General features: G+C 39.5%; 3 protein-coding genes across 3 annotated transcripts; 1 reads left to right on the forward strand and 2 right to left on the reverse strand.

Annotated features, from left to right (window-relative positions):
* Positions 1 to 3309: 3309 nt before the first annotated feature.
* Positions 3310 to 8379, forward strand: LOC106924041 (uncharacterized). The gene is made up of 21 exons (XM_014997531.2): positions 3310 to 3457; positions 3531 to 3586; positions 3685 to 3771; positions 3853 to 3974; positions 4054 to 4197; positions 4287 to 4379; positions 4465 to 4638; positions 4846 to 4948; positions 5228 to 5448; positions 5592 to 5748; positions 5820 to 6031; positions 6098 to 6212; positions 6290 to 6489; positions 6765 to 6879; positions 6954 to 7123; positions 7191 to 7285; positions 7367 to 7497; positions 7575 to 7761; positions 7873 to 8014; positions 8093 to 8189; positions 8284 to 8379. The coding sequence occupies exons 1-21, from the start codon at positions 3435 to 3437 to the stop codon at positions 8355 to 8357; spliced, it is 2718 nt and encodes a 905-aa protein (XP_014853017.2). The 5' UTR covers positions 3310 to 3434; the 3' UTR covers positions 8358 to 8379.
* A 1177-nt stretch (positions 8380 to 9556) lies between these two features.
* LOC106924040 (uncharacterized) lies at positions 9557 to 14009 on the reverse strand. The gene is made up of 21 exons (XM_014997530.2): positions 13889 to 14009; positions 13742 to 13815; positions 13577 to 13672; positions 13378 to 13502; positions 13158 to 13301; positions 13031 to 13087; positions 12787 to 12951; positions 12624 to 12720; positions 12339 to 12556; positions 12113 to 12269; positions 11838 to 12046; positions 11646 to 11763; positions 11371 to 11570; positions 11193 to 11307; positions 10956 to 11125; positions 10795 to 10892; positions 10604 to 10734; positions 10327 to 10516; positions 10118 to 10259; positions 9723 to 9837; positions 9557 to 9652 (listed from the first exon to the last, which is right to left on the reverse strand). The coding sequence occupies exons 1-21, from the start codon at positions 13906 to 13908 to the stop codon at positions 9582 to 9584; spliced, it is 2712 nt and encodes a 903-aa protein (XP_014853016.2). The 5' UTR covers positions 13909 to 14009; the 3' UTR covers positions 9557 to 9581.
* Positions 14010 to 14654: 645 nt separating this feature from the next.
* Positions 14655 to 16812, reverse strand: ttc32 (tetratricopeptide repeat domain 32). Its single transcript, XM_014997537.2, has 3 exons — positions 16645 to 16812; positions 16283 to 16449; positions 14655 to 15454 (listed from the first exon to the last, which is right to left on the reverse strand). Exons 1-3 carry the CDS (start codon positions 16791 to 16793, stop codon positions 15327 to 15329), a joined length of 444 nt encoding a protein of 147 aa, XP_014853023.2. The 5' UTR covers positions 16794 to 16812; the 3' UTR covers positions 14655 to 15326.
* Between the last annotated feature and the right edge of the window lie 2995 nt (positions 16813 to 19807).

Genomic DNA, 19807 nt, shown 5'->3' on the forward strand with positions numbered 1-19807 from the left:
TATTTGCCCCGTTAGACTTTTCTTCTGTTTGTCATCTCATCTTAGTATCAGACAAACATAATTTCAGAAGATATTAAATAATAGCGTTATACATAGGGGAAAATAATCATCCAATGGTGTTAAACTCATTTTCATTTTGGGTCATATCAAGATTATGAATGTGGTTGTGCCAGAAAAGAAAAAACTGGTTTGATTTTATTGATAAAATAATATTAAAGCCGCAACTGTTTTTGAAGATTCCCTCTAGAGTTTAGAGGGCTATATAAAACACTGTGGTAAACCAGATTTGGTCCCTTGGTCTTGAGTTTAGCACAAGTGATCCAAACAAACCTGGCTCCTTTGTGAAAATATTACTTTCCATCTTGTTAACCACATTATTTGGTTTCATTCGACACACCCAGGCATGACTTCTGCCAGGCCTGTGGAACCAAGAAATCCCCAAACAGAACCAGTCTGATGAAATGAAGTAGGCTTAAACATCTCAAAAACAAACATCTTCAGCTCATGTTTTGAGCTGAAGAAAGTCAAGAAAAGAGCTGAAACAAAGTTACTGATCACTCTGAAGGGAATGTCTGGTCTGAAGGGAACCACATTAAGAACCATTGTTTTCAAATGGGGAAATTGGCCAATTTGGCAAGCAAAATTACTCCTAGGAGGCATTAGTGACTCATTCGTAAAATCACAAAACAATACAGAAATACGTCCAAAGCACCACAGGCCTTTTGTTAACCTCAGCTAAGCTCAATGTTCATGATTTATCGATAAGAAAGAAAATAGAGACAAATACATGCAGTGGAGAGAGCCCAGGCAAAACTCTACTCTGTCTAAAAAGAACAAATCGTCCTAGCCCATATTTGCCAAAAAGCAATTTGATAATCCCAAAGACATTTATTCAAATATTCTGTTATGTGATGAAAGAAAAAACTGGTCGTCCCGTTACATTTCACATCAAACTAACAGTATTCCAGAGAATGAACATCACAAAAAGTCAAACTTATTGCTGGTTGTGTGATTATCTACGGCAGTGCTCTGCTTAAGACCACTTGGCTTATGCAGCACAATAATAATCCACGACACACTAGAAATTACTTCCCTAAACAGCTGACTAAAAGTAACTAAGAAAGCTGAAGTATAGACTTAAATCAAATTAAGACACTTCTGCAGGACCCTGAAAAGGGTGTTAATGCTCAAAAATCTTGCAAAGTAGTTTAATTAAACCTGTTCTGTGAAACACTCATTGATAATTTAATGACGGTTATTGCCACAGGTAACTAGGTTTAAGTGGCAATTACATGTTCACATAGGGGCCAGGTTAATTTTGTAGCTTCCTCACCCTAATAAGTGAATTTATTACTTTTGTTTTAACCAGTTTTACTTGGACTAATAATAAAATATGTTCTATAATAGGAAACATTTAAATTTAAACAAAATAAATTTGAGAGGATATTTCTTTACCGGGTTACTGGATTATAACGAGACAAAGGGGAAAAAAAAAAACAATCTCAGGCAACAGGTTAAAATTAATCACTTTTTTTTTACATCTTTACATGAAATACTATCCTCAAACGGTTCATCCTGTTTCTATCCATGATAAGTTTTTGCTAAAAAAATAAATAAATAAAAAAATTTAATTTAACAGGTTTTCCAAGACTTTTCCACTTTAACTAATTCCAAAACAAAAAAACATATAACCTACCTGTAGTTTGAGCCTTTCTTTCCATTAAATAACTTTTAATCAACTGGTTTTGTTCCTTTGTTCCACTGATATGTTGCCATCATGTGGAGTGAGAGGAGCAACATGAGGAGAAGCAGCCGGGTGGTGTGCTGCCGCAGCCTCACGGACGGGACAGGAAGAGCTGGAGCTGGGACAGCCGAGCGGCAGCAGTTTGTTGCCTTTTACAGGGAGGAGGGAGGGGCTACAGGACAAGGGAGGAGAGAGAGAGCCTGCAAAGATGAAGAGATGCAGAACAGAACAATCTTTGTGGCTTCTTTATTACCAATAGGCTTTTGATGTTCCTGAATATTGAGTGTGCTTTTGATCGTAACAGCACATTTTATTCCATCTGACAAGACTGCACCTGCAACCCTTTACTGTTTTATTGTTTTAAAATGTGTCTTGGCTTTTGCTGGAATGCTCTGTAGCTGAAAGGAGCTGACATCAGCTTGTGCATGAAGGACAGAGTGAAGTAGTAACAGCAGACATTTTAATCCCCTCTGAGAAGGTACTGCTGTCAGGCTGACCGCCAAGCAAAAACCTCAGACTCTATTTGGCAGCAAATAGGAATTATAGCACACTCCCCAAGAAAGAAGAGCTTTAAAGTGACTTCCAGAAGCATTCACATTTGAAAACAATTTTCCCGCAACCAAAATCTTTGATTATATACGTATGTAAAAATCTCAAAAGTGTGGCATACACATTTTGATACCTTTTATGCTGATGTCATTTAATTAAAGTCAGCTAGAAGTAGCTTAACTAGTAAACAGAAGAGTGATCTGATGATATGAAAAAAAAAGAAAAAGAAAATTTGACCTGCATGCACAATTCAAAACTAACACTCCACATGACCCTAAAAATATTATGGCAGCATCAAGTTCTGGGTTGCTTTTTTTTTTGTGGGAGCAGGATAAGCTGGCCAGAGTTAATGATGTTCTGAACTAAATAAATGTTTATGCTAAAAATAAAATTTGTCAAATGATGCAGAGAATTTGAGACTGGGGTGGAGGTTCATGTCATTTAATTACATGACATGAGCCACCAGAATGGCTTAGATCAAAACGTACTCTTTTTGCTTGCATGACCCAGTCAAATTCCAGATCAAGTCAATCAATCTTTACACCTAAAACTGGCAAGAACTTCATAGACACTCATCCTTCAGTCTGACTAATCATTAGCTATTTGGCAAAAAAAAAAAAAAAAAAAAAAAAGCATATTGCCAAATAGCAATAATTTTCAGTTTCCAGGTGAGCAAATCTGTTTTGTATTTGCTCATGTTGAGCCAAATAAATGCATTTATTGCATAATAAAATTTTAAATTAGAATCCCAAAGATTTAGAATTTAAAATAAAATAAAAACTTCTTTTAGTATTTTTAAAAAGCTGATGAGCTAAAAATATCTAACCATTTCAAACTACTTGCTTAAGCATTGTTTTATAAGGGTAGTCTTTGTCTTGGCAGCATTTAGTACATCTTATAGATCAAGGCAAAACGCAGAAACCAGTTGGCAGGAAATCAACATTAGCTCAGGCTGTCCACACAATCATCTCCAAAAGGCTGTAATTGGATCCACCTGTGAGCGGCTGTATCCGAGGGACAGGGACGATCTCCCTAGACATCCAAAGGGTTTTGACCTGCAGAGTTCCTTTTTCTTGACAAGCTTTATATGAAGTGGCAAACATAGGAACTCTGAGGTTACCAGTCTCCCACAGACTGCACAATGGGGCATCTGCTTTTATTGAGGTGTGATGGTTTTTCATTGAATCAAACTTGATTCAATAATTTGGGGTTTCATTTTTTTAATTCTTATTCCCAGGTGGATTCTCCTCTTAGTGGCTGCAAACATAGAGGCTCAATGGAAACCCCCTATAAGTAAGGCTATCTGTCTTGTAGTGGCATATTTTAAGAGATTTGCCAACTCTGCAGGTTTTTCTTGCATATGTAGCTTTTTTTTTCTTCTTTAAATGCAGATATCAGAGCAAAATGCTTGGGGAATATTATGCGTGTGGAAGTTGGGCCTCTTGGAGGAAGCCTTTTGGATGTTGCTGTTATCATGAGTAAGCTCCTGCTTGTTTTGTCTCTTGCTAAATCAAACTTTTACACCCAAAACTGAAAATGTTTAAATTTTCTTATCCTAGATAACACGGCAATTGTTGTTACACCGAGTATTGCAGCACAGTGTGGCTTCAGCATGAAGAGGGACTCATTTGGGAATGCCTTAATTTATATCTCCCTCCAAAACTGTTTTGCTCAAAATGTGGTAACAAGACTAAACCTCTTTAAGCAATAAATATTTCTTTAAGCTTCTTTACCTGATGAGACACTCCTTTTGTTTGCAGGATGATGAACTGTTCACAACTGCACTACAACTTCGCCTTCAAGGGAATCAGTTTTCTCAAGAAGAGGTGTATCAGGTGGCTGAAACCTGCCAGTATGATGTCTGGGCCTCCAGAGAAGTCATCTGCGACTATAACTACATGGAAGTGAGTGAACTGAAATCTAGGCCCTGATCTGAATAAATTTTCCTTGCAGCTAAATGCCTTTTTTTGTTGTTTTTTTCTTCTCCCTCTAGGTGTCAGTAAGACGTGCAACTCCAGAAGACCTTCCTCTATCTGGACATCCTCTCCACCCCTCAAAGCCTTCAAACCCTCATCGAGCTGCAGAGGTGAACTCTAGAGACTGCCCGACTCTGTGTGGGGTTAACTTCTGGACGCCTGAATAAAAGTTGCCCTCTTGTATCTGATTTGCAGAAACGGTCTATGGATGCAGGATTCGAAGCTACAACCGTTGTGTTTTTCACACCAGAGGGAGAGAAACCTATGAGTGTGATTGCTGCACAGCAACGTGGATATGGCATTGGAAATACTCCTACAAGGCTGGTTTTGAGAAGTCCAATGATTGCACCAGAAACTTTTATGCAGACAGTGAGTAAAAGGCAATTGCTGCCTGAGAACTGCTTAATGTGACTTGTTCACAGGAGGTCAATAGATATGAAGTAAACTACTAAGGCCTCTCGCTGTCAAAGACTCAGTTGGCACATCTTGACTTGTGTGCAATTATTGTACTCTTGTTCCATGATGTAGTTCATATTTGCTTGTCGCTCATTAACGTTCTATATTTTTGACACCCAGGTAGTAGGGGTTCCCATGAGATTTTTCAAAACGTCAACAATCTTTGAAAAGAAGTGGTTTGCAACACAAATTGATGCTGCAGCTGGTTGTCCAGTCCAGGAGGGTAAGCACACTTTCAAGAACCATTTGCTTTGTCTAAGGAGTCTTGACATTTTATGGTGTTGAGAGACTGCTCTATGGCTTCAACATATATGCCACGGAGTTACATTATTTGCATACATTTCCAAAGACTCAAATAATGGTAAGCTTAATTGCAGAACCTGGCAGTAAATGACCAGCTTCTGCTCACAAGGCAAGGACTTGAGCACAGCTTTATACATGCCAAAATTAAAACTGTTAACTGTTTCTAATGCTCTTAATCGGTCTTGTGCCTAACTTGCAGGTAGTGTCTTCTTCACCCAAAGCACAATCACCTGGTACCTGCCCCAGCAGATGGACCCAATAACTTCCTCTGGACAGTTTAATCTGTTGGAGGTGCACTTTGGCATAAATGGCCAAAGGCTTGACGCTGTGGAGATGCAGGCCCGAGAATATTCTGTAACACTCAATGACTTCTACATTGTCACTGAACTTCCCATTGGGGGTGTTGGTGGCTACTACAAGGTGACCTGGCTTATGACATTTAATCAGTGAAGCATGCTGTTGGCGAGTTTCAAATATCTTTAGGCTTGCGAAATGTACTCAGATAGGCAACGCTGACTAACCTGTCTTTCTTTGCCGTTGCATGAACTGAAACACTCCTGCAGAGCCACGTTCAAGGTGATCTATACTACGTCTCTTATATGATTGAGCCAATGCTTGAGCTGCTCTGGACAGAAGATGCCACTCGTGAACAAACGAGATATAAAGTCTTTTTTCATATTGCAACACATCTGCGGCCACGACCCTTAGAACTTATCGACAGTGAGTAACTGGCTATGTATTTCTTTGACCATTTGTTTGCAAGCTTGTCTCATGCCTTTATCTTCCTGCAGATACAGTTCCAGGGGAGAAGATGTTCAGGATGATGCTTGGCCATTTTGCTGCTGATGTGGCTCTAATGAACATTACCTTCCCTGCTGAAGTTCTATCCATGCCAGATTGCAGTGCCCGAGGCTTTAATATTTTGGAGCACATGTCTCCTAACACCAGCTTGAAGGTCTTTACCCTCCAAGTGCCCTTTGCAGACCCTGCAGTCTTGCAACAGGTAAAGATTTTAGATGGATGAGAAATGTCTTGTTTGGCATGTCTTCTCATGTTGTCTCTTGATCAGACTGGAGAGGGAGTCACAGTCTACTCCCTTCACCTGACCTTTGGGCTGCTGATCCTGGATGAGCATGTCACATTCTCTCACAAAGCCTACTTGAAAGCTGTTGTCCAGGATATTGGTCTGCATTTATAAAGATTTGAATAATTCAAATTGCGCTACTTGAACAATCATGTTTTTGTTTTGTTTTTTTGACAGTCCTGCCCTCTGTCTCTGGTGGCTGTGATAACCATAACTTCTATGTCCTTGTAAAATATGGAAGCCAAGGCTACAACTTTCAGACCACGGTGGGGAAGCGTTACATGACCCCCAGTTTGGCTCAGCATTATGAGTATATGGAGAACAGGACACACTTCAGTTTTGTTGTACCATTTTCAGCTCTTGATGTTACAGTGGAGGTATGACTCTGAAGGGTTTTAATGTTTGAAGCAGGGGTCCCCAAAGTCAGTCCTTCAGGGTTGGCATCCTGCATGTTTTAGTTCTCTCCCTGGTTTAGCGCACCTGGATCAAATGATTTGTTACAAGCCCTAAGAGGAACGCTGACAGGCTGAAAAGGTTGTTGGTATCACCAGGAACTAAAATGTGCATGACGCTGGCCCTCGAGGACTGACTTTGGGGACCACTGGTTTAAAGGGACAACGTGTCTAATTTCAAGCAACATTCCTCCTTTCAGGCCATTGAAGCATCATCCATTAGGAGCAGACTTGATATAGTTTTGATTAATCCAGAGACTAATTCTCAAATTCAAGAATTTTCTGTAGCTTGCAATTTTCCTTCAACACTCACAGGTAAGTTACCTTTATATCCACCCTTACATTTGGTGACCTTGTTAAATACTGATGGTAAACATGTTCTCTTCTAGAATGCTTTCCAAATGGCACAATGACTGCTCTGGCTTTAAAACTGGAATCGGTACCCTTGCTGAACCCCAGCCAGCTCACTCTTGCGGATCCTTCCTGTGGCCCCGTCCATAGTGATGACCGCTATGCTTTCTTTGTCTTCGCAGTGAATTCATGTGGTACAACAAGGAAGGTACCTTGGCACTCAATGATTACATGGTGTCTAACACAGATGAACTTGTAACTTTTTTTTTTCTCAGTTCATGACAAATACCATGCTCTATGAAAATGAGATCTCACTGCCAGATGAACTTCTAATGAAAAAGAGTCCAACATCAGAGGAACCAGAGTATCAGTAAGACTCTGCTATAAACTCTTAATAACTGACAACTTAAAGGGTGGGGAATTGTATTAAAACTTTGCATTAAATTCTCAGTTTAAAGATTTCCTGTTTCTACGACATCAACACAAGCCAGGCTGTGGCCTTCAACACAAGACCTCGCAGGAGTAAACCTTATGCAGAGAATTCTGAAGGCCAGTTGCAAGTTGTAATGAGGCTTGCTTTGGGTAAGGGTTGACTACAACTCTGTCAGATTTGAGAAGGCAACTGATTTAAGTGACTACATGTCATCTTGATCTCTTAGATGACTCCTACCATGCATTTCAAAACTCTGAAGACTATCCCATAGCAAAATATCTACAGCCACTGTACTTTGAGGTGGAGCTGCTGAAGTCTACCAACCCTCTGGTTTCACTTGAGTTGGAAAACTGCTGGGCAACACAAGAGGAAGACGGAACATCCGAACCCAGATGGCATCTGATAACTGATGGGTATTTTATCAGTGACTCTTGACAGTTTGTCAAGTTGAAGCTGTTGCAAAATTAAGTATCTAGACTAGTCTCTTTAAGATTCATTCAAACCTAACTTGACACCTTCTGCAGCTGTCCAAACCCAGCTGACCCTTACCAGGTGGTCTATCATCCTGTTTGGACTGATACCAGGGTTAGGTATCCCTCCCACTTCAAACGGTTTGAGATCCAGATGTTTGCCTTTGCTGATGGCAAAAATGACATGAGTACCAAGGTAGTTTATGTAATTGGGTTGGTGTATAAATCTTGTTGTATTTGAAACATATAGCCAAATGACATCTTAATCTTGCAGCTTTTTGTGCATTGTGACGTTGTGATCTGCAACTCCAAAAGTCCCCTTGGTGGCATTTGTGGAGGCCAATGTTCAAACCCAAAGCGGACAACAAAAGGTCTGATGGAGGATTTCATCTTTGGTGTGCTACAGCACTCTAAAGACTTCATCTGTTTGAGGAAAGATTAATCTTATACGTCTCCTCTTTGCAGATCAAAAACGTGACGTTTCACAGGTCTATGGCTTTGAATATGCGTCTCTTGGCCCAATAAGATTTGATTTTTAAAAATAAACACTTAAAATTGAAACTGGTTTCAGACTTTTCAATCTACCACAAGTTAAGCTGCAAGCTAGACTCAATACTTTCTTTGAATGTAACTCAGCCATTTAGCCTAACAAGTTACTTTATAGGACATGGCATCTGATGGGTTTTAAGCAGAGATGGTGAAGTTGAATTTAACCTTAAACTTGACTGCAAAGCTGAGTTTTAACTCAACTGGTGCTATAGTTGTGTAGACTGGGATTTGGTCATGGTTTAGACTAACTTATCTAAAGGTACATGCAGTAATACTTCAACTGAATCAGTGGCTGAGAAGATACCTAGGTTTTCAAACTAATCTGATGCTGGTATTTTGACAATACTCCATAGTTTGGGGTCAGCAGGTACTTGAGGTGTGAGGGTCATAGTGGAGGGCAGAATTTAGTGCTTTAAACCTTGTTTTGTGGATAAAGACCATGTTTAGCCATAGGAAAAAAAAATACCCTAAACTGACTTTATATTTAGATTTTTCCTAAATGGACCACTATGAATTATAAAAGCATTTAAACAGTTCAAAGACAATACACCCACCCCCCTCCCCTACATATCAAAAACTGGATGAATTGAACTCACATTTGCAATCTGCAGTTAACCCCTCACATCAAGCACCCAAACAGAAAATCTCAAAACTTAGGTAGATACTCAGTGTATGCTGAATTTGAGTACCTTTAGTTGGTTCCTGGCTGAAGCCATGAGTAGATGTTTCACTGCCCAACAGGTCCTACATTGTTTGCACACTGTCCTATGACGGCAAAATAAAGAATTTCCCTCCTTACAGATTTTATCAAATTATATACCAGGAGAAAGGAAAATCAATTGTAAAAACCAGGATGTGAAAACCATCCTGAAACCCAGGATGTTAAGTTGTGTGCATGATTGCTGTGTGGAATTTGACTTCAAGGTGTACTCATACCCCTTGAAGGCTAGAGATGGGCAACCCTCCTATAGATACAAATTACAATGACTTGTGCAAGTATGTTTAACCCTTGGCTTTAGTTTTCAGAATAAAATGTGGCTCATTTGCCTGAAGATTTTAGTTCTGCTCCTCTATTTTGGAGATCTCTTCAGATCAAGTTCCCTCCCCTCCCCCTCCCACAAGTGCCAGATTTAAATGTCTAGAATTGCCATCTAGTGGCTAAACAATAAGCTTCCAAGAATGGATCAAATTGTCAGAAGCAGGAATATTGGAATTTATTGAAAACTGTTCAGTGTAATGGGTCCAAAGGAAATCTGCTTTTGGTAGGTTGAGGTTGTGCTTTGTCCTGCAATAGACAACAGGATTAGATGAAGTTGCCATTTTAAGAGCATTTTATTTTAACTAGACAAACTTACCCCTTCTCATTTGTGTTGGAGTACCCTTCACAGCAAGATTAGAACATTGGCCTTGGCAGATGCCCTCTGCAGGGCTGGTTGTATCACAAATTACTAAGTCACAGTGAACATAAACCTGTAAATTAGAGTGTTAGTTTTCCAGTACTCAGATTTTTAATCCTATAGTCAAGTTAAATTAGTGCTGCCCAAAGTTGGTCCTCAAGGGCTGGCATCCAACATGTTTTAGTTCTCTTCTTGGTGGTAGCAACAACCTTTTCAGCATGTTAAGGATCTTAGAGCTTCTAATGTACCATCATTTGACCCAGGTGAATTAAACCGGGCAGGGAGCGAATTAAAACATGCAGGCGACCGGCTCTTGAGGACCAACTTTGGGCACCATTGAGTTAGACACTTACCTCGTGCTTCAGAACCTGATCGTCCTGAATGAAGGCAAACATTTTCATTGAAAAGCGTTTGTAGCGGGAAGGGACAGAAACTCTGTCATCCACTGAGACGGTACTGAAGACTGTTGCGTAGCCATCACCGGAGTATGCACAACTGGAGCAGAAAGTAAAGTTACTCGACCACAAGTTTAAGGATTTGAAGTTGCTCAAAAGTGTTTTACCTGGCCACAATAATGTCCCAGCTGGGGAGAGAGGTCCTTTCCTTCTGGAGAGTAGCCCAGCAGTTATCCAAGATCAACGCCAAGTGAGGATCAGTTGACTGCACCAACTCAACTTCAAAGTACAGTGGCTCCCTTAGATATTTCTTTACTGGGTAGTCTTCAGCTTCATAGAACTCTTGATATGAAGAATCTAGAGAGGGGAGTGTCCATTTTTTTTATTTAATAATTAGAAGTCTAACAGCGAAGTAGTTATGATACTTAGATCAAGCATCCTAACCTGTTGCTAGCCTCATTTGGACAGTCATTTGTCCAGAGCTGATCTCTGCCTTTGGCTCATATCGTCTTGACTTAGCATGGAAGGCAATTGTTTGTGTGTCATTGACCACGTAGTAGCAGGAGACAATTTGCCTACAGAAAGACAAAGTTAGCAAAAATCCCACAGCAGATTAAGATGTCAGTTGGTCTTACCTGTATTCAGGGTCAACAGGTGATGTGTGGGTAAGGCCCTTCTCAGCATTGTAATACAGGCCAATCTCATTTTCATACATCATGTAGTGGTCAAAGAACTATGGAAAATGTATACAAGTTAAGCCTTGATCTAAGTACCAAGTAGTTAAATATTGACTTACTGTTCTAGTTGTTCCACAGGAGTCAGCACTGAAGATAAACTGAGCAAAGCGATCATTGCTAGAGACTGGCATGCAGGACTGGTCCTTCAGAGTTAGCCAACTTGGGTCAAGATTGGGTACAGATTCCACTTTCACAGCCAAAGCACTGATTGTTCCATTGGGGTAGCACCCTTCAAGGAAAAGAGGAAGTTTTAGGTTCACTGCAATATAATTTAGTAGCTGTCTACATGTACTTACTGGTGGTTGTCAAAGGGAAGTAGCAGGACAGGAACAAGTCAGAAAGAATCCAGTTGGTAATTGGGTCCCACACAAGTACATCCAGTCTGGCTCGGATTGAATTTGCTGTGATCAACTGGAGGGAGAATAAGTTATTTAGTGTTGCTGTCCCTAGTCTCTGCTCACCACACAGTCTTACCTCAAAAGCTGAGCTGGTAGCTGTATATGGCACTTCAATGCTGCCATGTGTGGCATTGCCTTTGAACTTGTAGGCTCCTGCCAACTCTGGTGTCAAGTCCAGACCACCAACCATTGTGTTGAAGTTGGTCCCTTGGCTGCCATATTTCACAGCAATGTAGAACTGATCCTGGTCACAAGTGCCAGTGAGTGTAGGCAGCACTGGAAGTAGTAAAGTCATTTAGTTTTTCCATTTAGAGCAGAGGGAAGTTTGTGTGCAGGTTTTACAAGTCTTACCAACATCCTGAAGATATGCTTGCAATTTCACTGCATGGGCAAATGAACTTTCCTCAGGCAGAATGACAAAGCCAAAGACTACACTGAGGGTGTAGGTAGTCACCAATACTTGTGGATTCTTAAGAGGAGGAGAGTTTAGGCTTAATTAAAAGTGGAACAATAAGCCAAGAATACCTGCAATAGCCAACATACATGCTTGAAGATGACATCAGTATCAAAAGGAACTTTGAGAGAGAAGACTGATGATCCATTGGCAAATACGTGCTGCTGAACAGTGAACCCTCTGGCATTGCTCTCCTCTACAGTAAGGACTCCAGTAGCAAAAGTTATGTTCCTCAGTTCCACATCATGAAGGAATATTCCAACGTAAAGTTTGAATTCCCTCATTTCTGGCACAGTACCTGAGAGACCAGACATGTTAAAAATTTGCAGCATACCGCTTTCAGGTTCTTTTTAGCAAAACTTACGGTCATCGGTGTAGGGAGGACGAGGCATTGGCGGGGTTGTAATGGGGAACAAGATCTTATATCTTGTGTCTTGTTGAGTTTGGTCTGCCCTCCAGAAGACTTCCAGCATTGGCTCAATGGTATAGGTGATGTGGTACTGGAAGTCTGGAGAATGGCTCTGCAATTGGACATGCAGATTTAATATTAGAAAGTTACAATATACTTTTATTAAAAGCCATCAACCAACCTTGTAGTAGCCATCAGGTGAGCCAATTGGGATCTCCACAATAATATGGAAGTCTGTAATAGATAGATAGTACCCCCTTGCAGCCATCTGAGCACTATCCAACCTCAGGCCATCTATTCCCATGTTCATTTCTACAAGTCTAATGCGTCCATCCAACAAAGGAGTCACACGGCGAGGTACATGCCAAGAGATTAGGTCCCCAGTGAACAGGACGCCACCTGGTCATACAACAGTAAGTCAGGCTAGATAGTCAAATGTCATGTAAAACCAGATTTAGAGACTTGCCTGTGGGACAAGCAGCTGCCAAGTTGAAGACATTCAGTCCATCATGAGCCTTGTGGTAAATGCTCACCTTCAGTACTTCCATGGGGACTCCAGCAACCTATGATTATATTTGGTGTCACTTACAGCTCAAGCAGCTAATGTTTTACAGTTCAACTCTACTTACAGCCTCTGAATAAGTCTCAGCTGTGTTGTAAGGACTCCGTACAACCACACGGGTAGCTGTAGTCATGGCACTGTAACCAGCTTGTTGGGCTTCTTTCAAGACCATTGACATAGGCTCAGGAGTGAAAAATGTCATCTTCCAGATTCCAGACACTTCTTCAAAGGTCTGGGGAGGGGGGAAAAAAAAGTTATTTTGCCTGGAAATCTAGGCTTTAGGAAAGTCTTGCAAAGCCATTTATACTTACACCAGGGATTGTGTTGAGTTGGGAGTCGTCAGCTTGGGGAGCCATGTATGTTGAAATCTACATGACAAAATAATTTCAAACTCTCGTCTAGATTAGCTGTGAAGTCATTTTAAAGATTATGACCCACTTCCATGTAGTTCCTGTCGCAAAGGACCTCTCGGGGGGCCCAGCGAGTGTAGCTGCAGGTCTGTGCCACATCGTGACTAACCACATCAGAAGGACTATGGCGGTAGATTTTGAGTTTCAGACCAACACCAAAAATCATGTCGTCCTAAAAGCCCAGAGAGTTATTAGACCAAACCCAGTTATGCTGAAGCCACAGTCTTTAGCACTGTACTAAAACAAACCTTATTCTGAACAAAGCACCCCAGCAGAGAGGCGTAGATTCTAGTGTTGCCCCAGGGATCTGACTCCATGCTGTAGCCACACTGAGCAGCTAGACTGGGTGTCAACAAGATGTATTGGGTGCCATCTGGATGGCAGAGAGCATACGAGTAACTTGTGCCTTGGCTAGAGAAATTGCAGCTGATAAAACCTGAAACTTACTGAGCGCTTCTACTTCAAGCTGATTCCCCACTGCAAGAGCCTCATCTAGGGTCAGCTTCATCAGATTAGCAATACAGTCTGCCTTTAAACCACTGCCTGTCGAGAGAGCTAGTTAAACCACTTGTTAAAAGGTCATGAGATTGAACAGATGAAAGTCAAGCTTACTTGGCTGAGGACTGATCATGTTTGGCCATGCTTGACCCGAGGCAAAGAGTGCCACAATCAAGTTCCAGAGCAAACTGAAATTAAAGGAATTTCAAAAATAAAATGAATTCTACACATTTAAAGAGGAAGAGGAAAAGAAAAACTTACATTTTCTTGGATTGCCACATGAAGCAATGTAACAGAAGCCAAACAAACGGCAACTACAGCCAGAGCTGTTTACTGTAAGCACAAGCCCACAGGACAAAGCAGCTCTGAGGAAGAAGAGCTGAATGTGATCTGAAGATCCCCAGCACCTGTTTTATAGGCCTACTAATCACAGCCACACCTGTGACCTAATTAGTGGAAATTCCTTACACCTGAGACTCCCCCCAGAGACAAGCAAGTCAGATCAAAATTATTCACCCAGTTTGTTTTGAATTGACTGCTTTCCAAAAACGAGTGTTTCATTTCTAACACCATAATGTGAATATCAAAAGAGGATGTTGTGCAGACTTATCTTTCAGGATGAACATTTGGACTTTATTGTGAATTTCAGTGGCATATTTTACCTAATGTTGGGGTGGCCAAGTCCAGTCCTCGAGAGCCACCATCCTGCAACTTTCAGATGCATCCCTGCTTCAACACACCTGAATCAAATGAATGGCTCGTTATCAGGCCTTTGTAGAGCTGATCCCTGTCTGTTGGAGTAAGGATACTTCTAAAACTTGCAGGATGGTGGCTCTCGAGGACTGGACTTGGCCTTGGAATATTTTCATCCCCGACCAAAATAATGACCCAGTTTATCAGTGTGGTAAACCAAAGCTTCACTTTTTGATCTCATCATTTGTTTCCTTATTTATTTGTTGTGATTTTAACAAATAAATAAATAAATAAATAAATAAATAAAAACAGAAAGAAAAAACAAATTTTCCAGTCAGGTTTTCAATTCAATTTATCAATACATCACGACATGCAACATCACAAAGCACTTTACAAGATAAACACATTCAATTTGTATCAATAAATACATGTTTTCATTTCAGTGTCATTCATGCTAATTCAAGGTAATCATAAATAGTATCAGATCCAGTAATAGCCAGTACTATCCTACATCTATAAAAATACAAATTCAGTTCATCGTGTTATGAAAGTTGGTGACAGTTTTCTATTTTTTGATGCCGAGCTGATTGCATTATAATGCTGACTTGATCACTCATCTTCTGTGATTGACATTGCCCAAATTTGCCCGAAATTAAGGCATCTTTTCCTCAGTATTTCTTTAACAACATGTACAGGAAGAAGGCCTTACAATGAAAATATTATACCTGACTGAAACAAGCAGATCTCAGATAAGATTTTTTTTTTTAAATCAGCAATAATAAAACTCAGAAATCAAGCATGAAGTACAACCAGAAAAGGAGTCCCAAATCTGAAAACAGATTAATAATTTTTTTTCACTATCATTCACTGCTTATAAAAATAAATGTTTTGTCATCTGCATTAAATGTGCCTGTCCAAATGTTCTCAAATATCTGAAAGGACATTCACTAAGTAGCAGAAAAATCAGGTTTTCAAGAGGTTACACACAGATGCTTGTGTAAAATCATCAGTATCCTCTGTTTAACTTTTCCTGTTGGTCCAGAAGTGTCTGTTGCAGGCTCATTTTAGCATCTTCAAAATTAGCATCTAGCTTGAGTGCTTGTTGGAAGTCACTTTTGGCATCTTCAAAAAAACCTGGAAGAAAACATGAAAACAGCATTAACACATGATAAGGTTAAGACTAGTGTTGCATTTGCCAAAGTTCTAGGCACCATCAAACATAATGACTGTAAACAAACAGCACCACCTAGTGCCCATTAAAAGGATATTGCAAAGTGGTCACACTTCCAAAAAGTCTTCATAATTGATTTTTTGCTCTTTTGGAAAGTATCTTCTAGATAGACGATGCTTATTATCTAAAAGATATGTATATTATATATATGTATAGTGCACCTGTATAAAATATAAGTTTTTAAATTGCTGTTTTTACCTTAAAAACAGCAATCTGTTTTTGTCTGTTATGTCGTAGATTAAGTCATAAAATTACTGCATTTTGATTGTATGTTTAGAATTTCTATGTAACTGCTTTCTGTGGTTCCTTATTTCTTTGATTCAGTTGACTGTTCCAAAATCATTATTTACATTTTCACTGTTTCATACTTGTAGATCTTTGGTTTCCTCGAGACTAGCTGCAGAAGAGGTATGCAAGGATGTGTATGCATGATGATGCTGTAAGTCATAAACATCTGAATTGATAGAAATAAACCCGTGAAATATAAGTTTCACCATTTGAACTAAATTACTGAAATAAATGAATGCTTTAATGGCATTCTTATTTATATATTTTGCTCTTATACTGAGTTCTTTAGGAGACAAATGAAATATCTGGACGAACTTTTTTTTTAGCAAATCAGGCTTTTAATTTGAAGAGTCCAACCGGATGAATGCGATTGTCTTAAGTTTTTTTTTTTTTTTTTGTCCATTTTAGATCATTTGCTCATTGTCAGGGGTGTTTTTTGTTACCTAATCTATAGCGGATGAGTCCTCTGTTGTAGAAAGGGATTGGAAATTGGCAGTCAGTCTGTATAGCGGAGGTGTAGTCCTCCATTGCTTCATAAAAATCCACCCGGAAGTACTTTATCTGACCACGATTGTTGTAAGCAGTGGCTAGTTTGGAGGCTTCACAGTTCCTGCCCAGATAAAACAGAGACGAAACTCGTTATGGCGATTAATACTAAACCTATACACGGGGAAGATAGAAATAAGCTGGCTTTCGGTAAATGAAATTAATGGTACTAAATTTGACAGGTAAAAGTTACAAAACACTACTCATATTCTTATCAGCCGTTAGCTTGTTTAACATGTCTTTAAAGGCAAAATAATACCTGGACTGTAAACAGGAAGCGATAAACCTTGCATACAACTCCTCCGCCTTGTCAAAATTGCGTTTGCTAAACTCAGAATGCGCATTTTCAAGTAGCTGAGAATCTTCGCCCTCCATAAAGGTAAAAGGTTGTTGAGGATGTGACGTCATGAAACACAGTCCAATCAAATTCTTGTGCGTCTAAAGACGTGCCGTAACATAACTGTGGAAAATAATAATAATAATAATAATAATAATAATAATAATAATAATAATAATAATAATAATAATAATAATAATAATAATAATGGCACTGTTGTTACTATATTCCAATACAATTAATTTGAAAAAATGTAAAAGGTGGTAGTTTTTTGTGGTAGTTTTTTGCAGTTTCCGTCAGGTTTTGTTTAGAGTCAGGTGTGTAGAGTTAATTCCTCACTACAATGCATTTTAGGATTGATTTTAGTGTTATTAAAACCTTTTAATTCAACCTACTTCATTCTCAGTCAAATTCCAAACTGTTTTTTCACTGTTTATCATGATTAATTTGGGTAAAATGTCATCTTATATTGAAATATTTTTCACAAAAATTCTACTACCTTTAAAGTGGTGTTGTATAAATAAAATATGAATTATACCCTCAGCAGAAGGCAAAAATCTGACATAATGAAAAGACAATCACATGTGGAGTGGTAGATTTTATTTTATTTTTTTCATGAATGACACTATCAGTGAGACAGTTCCTCTGAAACAGATACACAATTTCGTCTTTGAGCCAAAAACACAATTGTGCATTTTTGTGGCACTTGTTCTTACAAATGTCACAAAAGTTCATAAATCAGAAGTGTGCTTAAAATAATCTGATTAGTAAAAAATATTTCAGTACAGATTTGGCCCATCGATTTATTGCATTTCTCTTTGTTTCAAACTTTGATGCTGATACCAACTTTCACGTCACTAGCCTGCTGGTTTGTGTTTTTCTTACAGCATTTAGATTCTAACAACACACAGGACCTGATTCCTAGACATGCAGGCGGACATATCCAATGCAATTTAGTTCATTTTTCCTCTTTGCTTTTCAAATGCCCTGATGGATTGGCTGTCTTAATGTTGAGTCATATCACCATGTCAAATATAACCACTGCATGTGAAAATACAATGCAAGCAAAGGATATCGCTCAAGTAAGGAGTTATTTTATATAAATAGCTTCAAAAATAATGATGATTCCCACTAAATAAAAAATACTGTAATAAAAACAGTTTAAAACATCGGTTAAATTGGTCACAAGATATTTTTTTTGGTCATCTGTTGCTGGTCATTAACAACAAGGAGACATGTAGTAGAGAGAAATTCTCAGACAATTTCTCAGGCAAAGAAGTTGCCTGTCGTGGGGAAAAATTACACCTTATGGAGCAAGAGGTCAGTCAGCAGCTGAGTGCTTTCCTGAGCAGCTCATTTATCTCCAGACTGTGTCGACGGGTCAACACAGATCAAACAGAACATGCAGACTGAGAAAGAGAGGCTACAAACAGGCTGCTTTTGGGGAAATGGAAATAACATATAACTTTTGCTGCTAAGTTTTATGAAAGCTTAACAATGGTGCAGCCTCGCCTGGTGGACCGTTGTACAACGTCTAAAAGCAGAAAACGCACTGAGTATTTTGAGGAAAATAAGATTTTAAGTTACTCCTCAAAAGTTACCTCTCCATGCCAGTCAATAAGTTTTGAATTTTCTTTTCTAATTATTACAGATCAGTTAAAAAAAAGTGTAATTTATCAGTGAAATTTGAAGCAAATATTATGTTCAGAACTTGCCCAACATAAAAGTTGCTGTTTGCTGAGAGAGTTGACACACAAGTGTCCAAATCCATGTTGGGCAGGCATCTATCTTTCATTCAGACCAGTTAGGTCTGCCTCACTAACAAACCAATAGCGCAAAGGACTGCCAGTATTTTTGTCATTTACAGTATATTCTAAATTGGATTGTTGTTTTTGTCTCCTTTTGTCGGTTGGTTCAGTTGAAGTGTTGAACAGGAGAAATGCTTCGTTTCAAGCCATGGATCTGTTGAAAACCACCTGGATTGATCTTAAACACCACATGAAAGTCTTTGTACATGATCAAAACATCTACTGTAAGGTTTAGGATGGTGTAACTACTTCAATTAAAATTTTTTTATTATAATTTTCAAATCAGAAATCGTATACCAAATTATAAAAGCAGATGTGTCAATAAAAGCCAGCACCTGCTGAAGATTCCGGTTGTCGCACAGCTTCTGGTAAACCTCCTAAACAGAAAAGCTTTGTGTGTTTTCTCCACTTCTCAGACAACTGTGAGTCCCATTTATCTTTTCTCCTGAAAAGACGAACACACTAAGAGCCACAGTGTGCGTGTGCGTGCGTGTGTACGGTAACCATGATGCAAAACAGCAAACAAACACAAACCAGCTGTCTGGTCAAAAGAGGGAAGAGGATCCAAACCAACCCAGGATTGTTGACTCTGCCTCGCCGCAGACAGGAGACGCTCTGTCCACTGGGCTGTTTTAGGAACATTCCAACGATGACCTGCACCGGTTGTTTTCCTGGATACAGCCGGTCTTAAAAAGAGGATTTTTTTTTGTAACAAGTTATATAAATATATCATGTTAGTGTAGTTGTATTGTATTTTATGTGTGTGTGCTGCAGAGTCAAATGTATGAACATTTTTGAAGACGTCTCCTGGCATCAAATCTTAGAGTGAACTATGGCACTTTGGTAACAGAAATGTCAGAGCTCTACTATCTTATTTTTCCATACTGACATAGAAATAGTAATATATTTATTCTTTCTGTCTGAGGATACATAAGTTTTTGCTGCAGCTTGCAGCAAAAGGAGACACTTATATAAAATTGACTTGTAGCTCTTCACTATTGATCTCATCCATCCATCCATTTTCTTTACACCCTTGTCCCTTGGTGGGGTCAGGAGGGGTGCTGGTGCCTATCTCCAGCTAACGTTCCGGGCGAGAGGCGGGGTCACCCTGGACAGGTCGCCAGTCTGTCGCAGGGCAACACAGAGACACACAACCATGCACACACACACTCATACCTAGGGGCAATTTGGAGAGGCCAATTAACCTGACAGTCATGTTTTTGGACTGTGGGAGGAAACCGGAGTACCTGGAGAGAACCCACGCATGCACAGGGAGA

The sequence above is a fragment of the Poecilia mexicana genome, unplaced genomic scaffold, assembly GCF_051168715.1.
Source record: "Poecilia mexicana isolate PSO_F unplaced genomic scaffold, ASM5116871v1 scaffold_21, whole genome shotgun sequence".
NCBI lineage: Eukaryota > Metazoa > Chordata > Actinopteri > Cyprinodontiformes > Poeciliidae > Poecilia > Poecilia mexicana.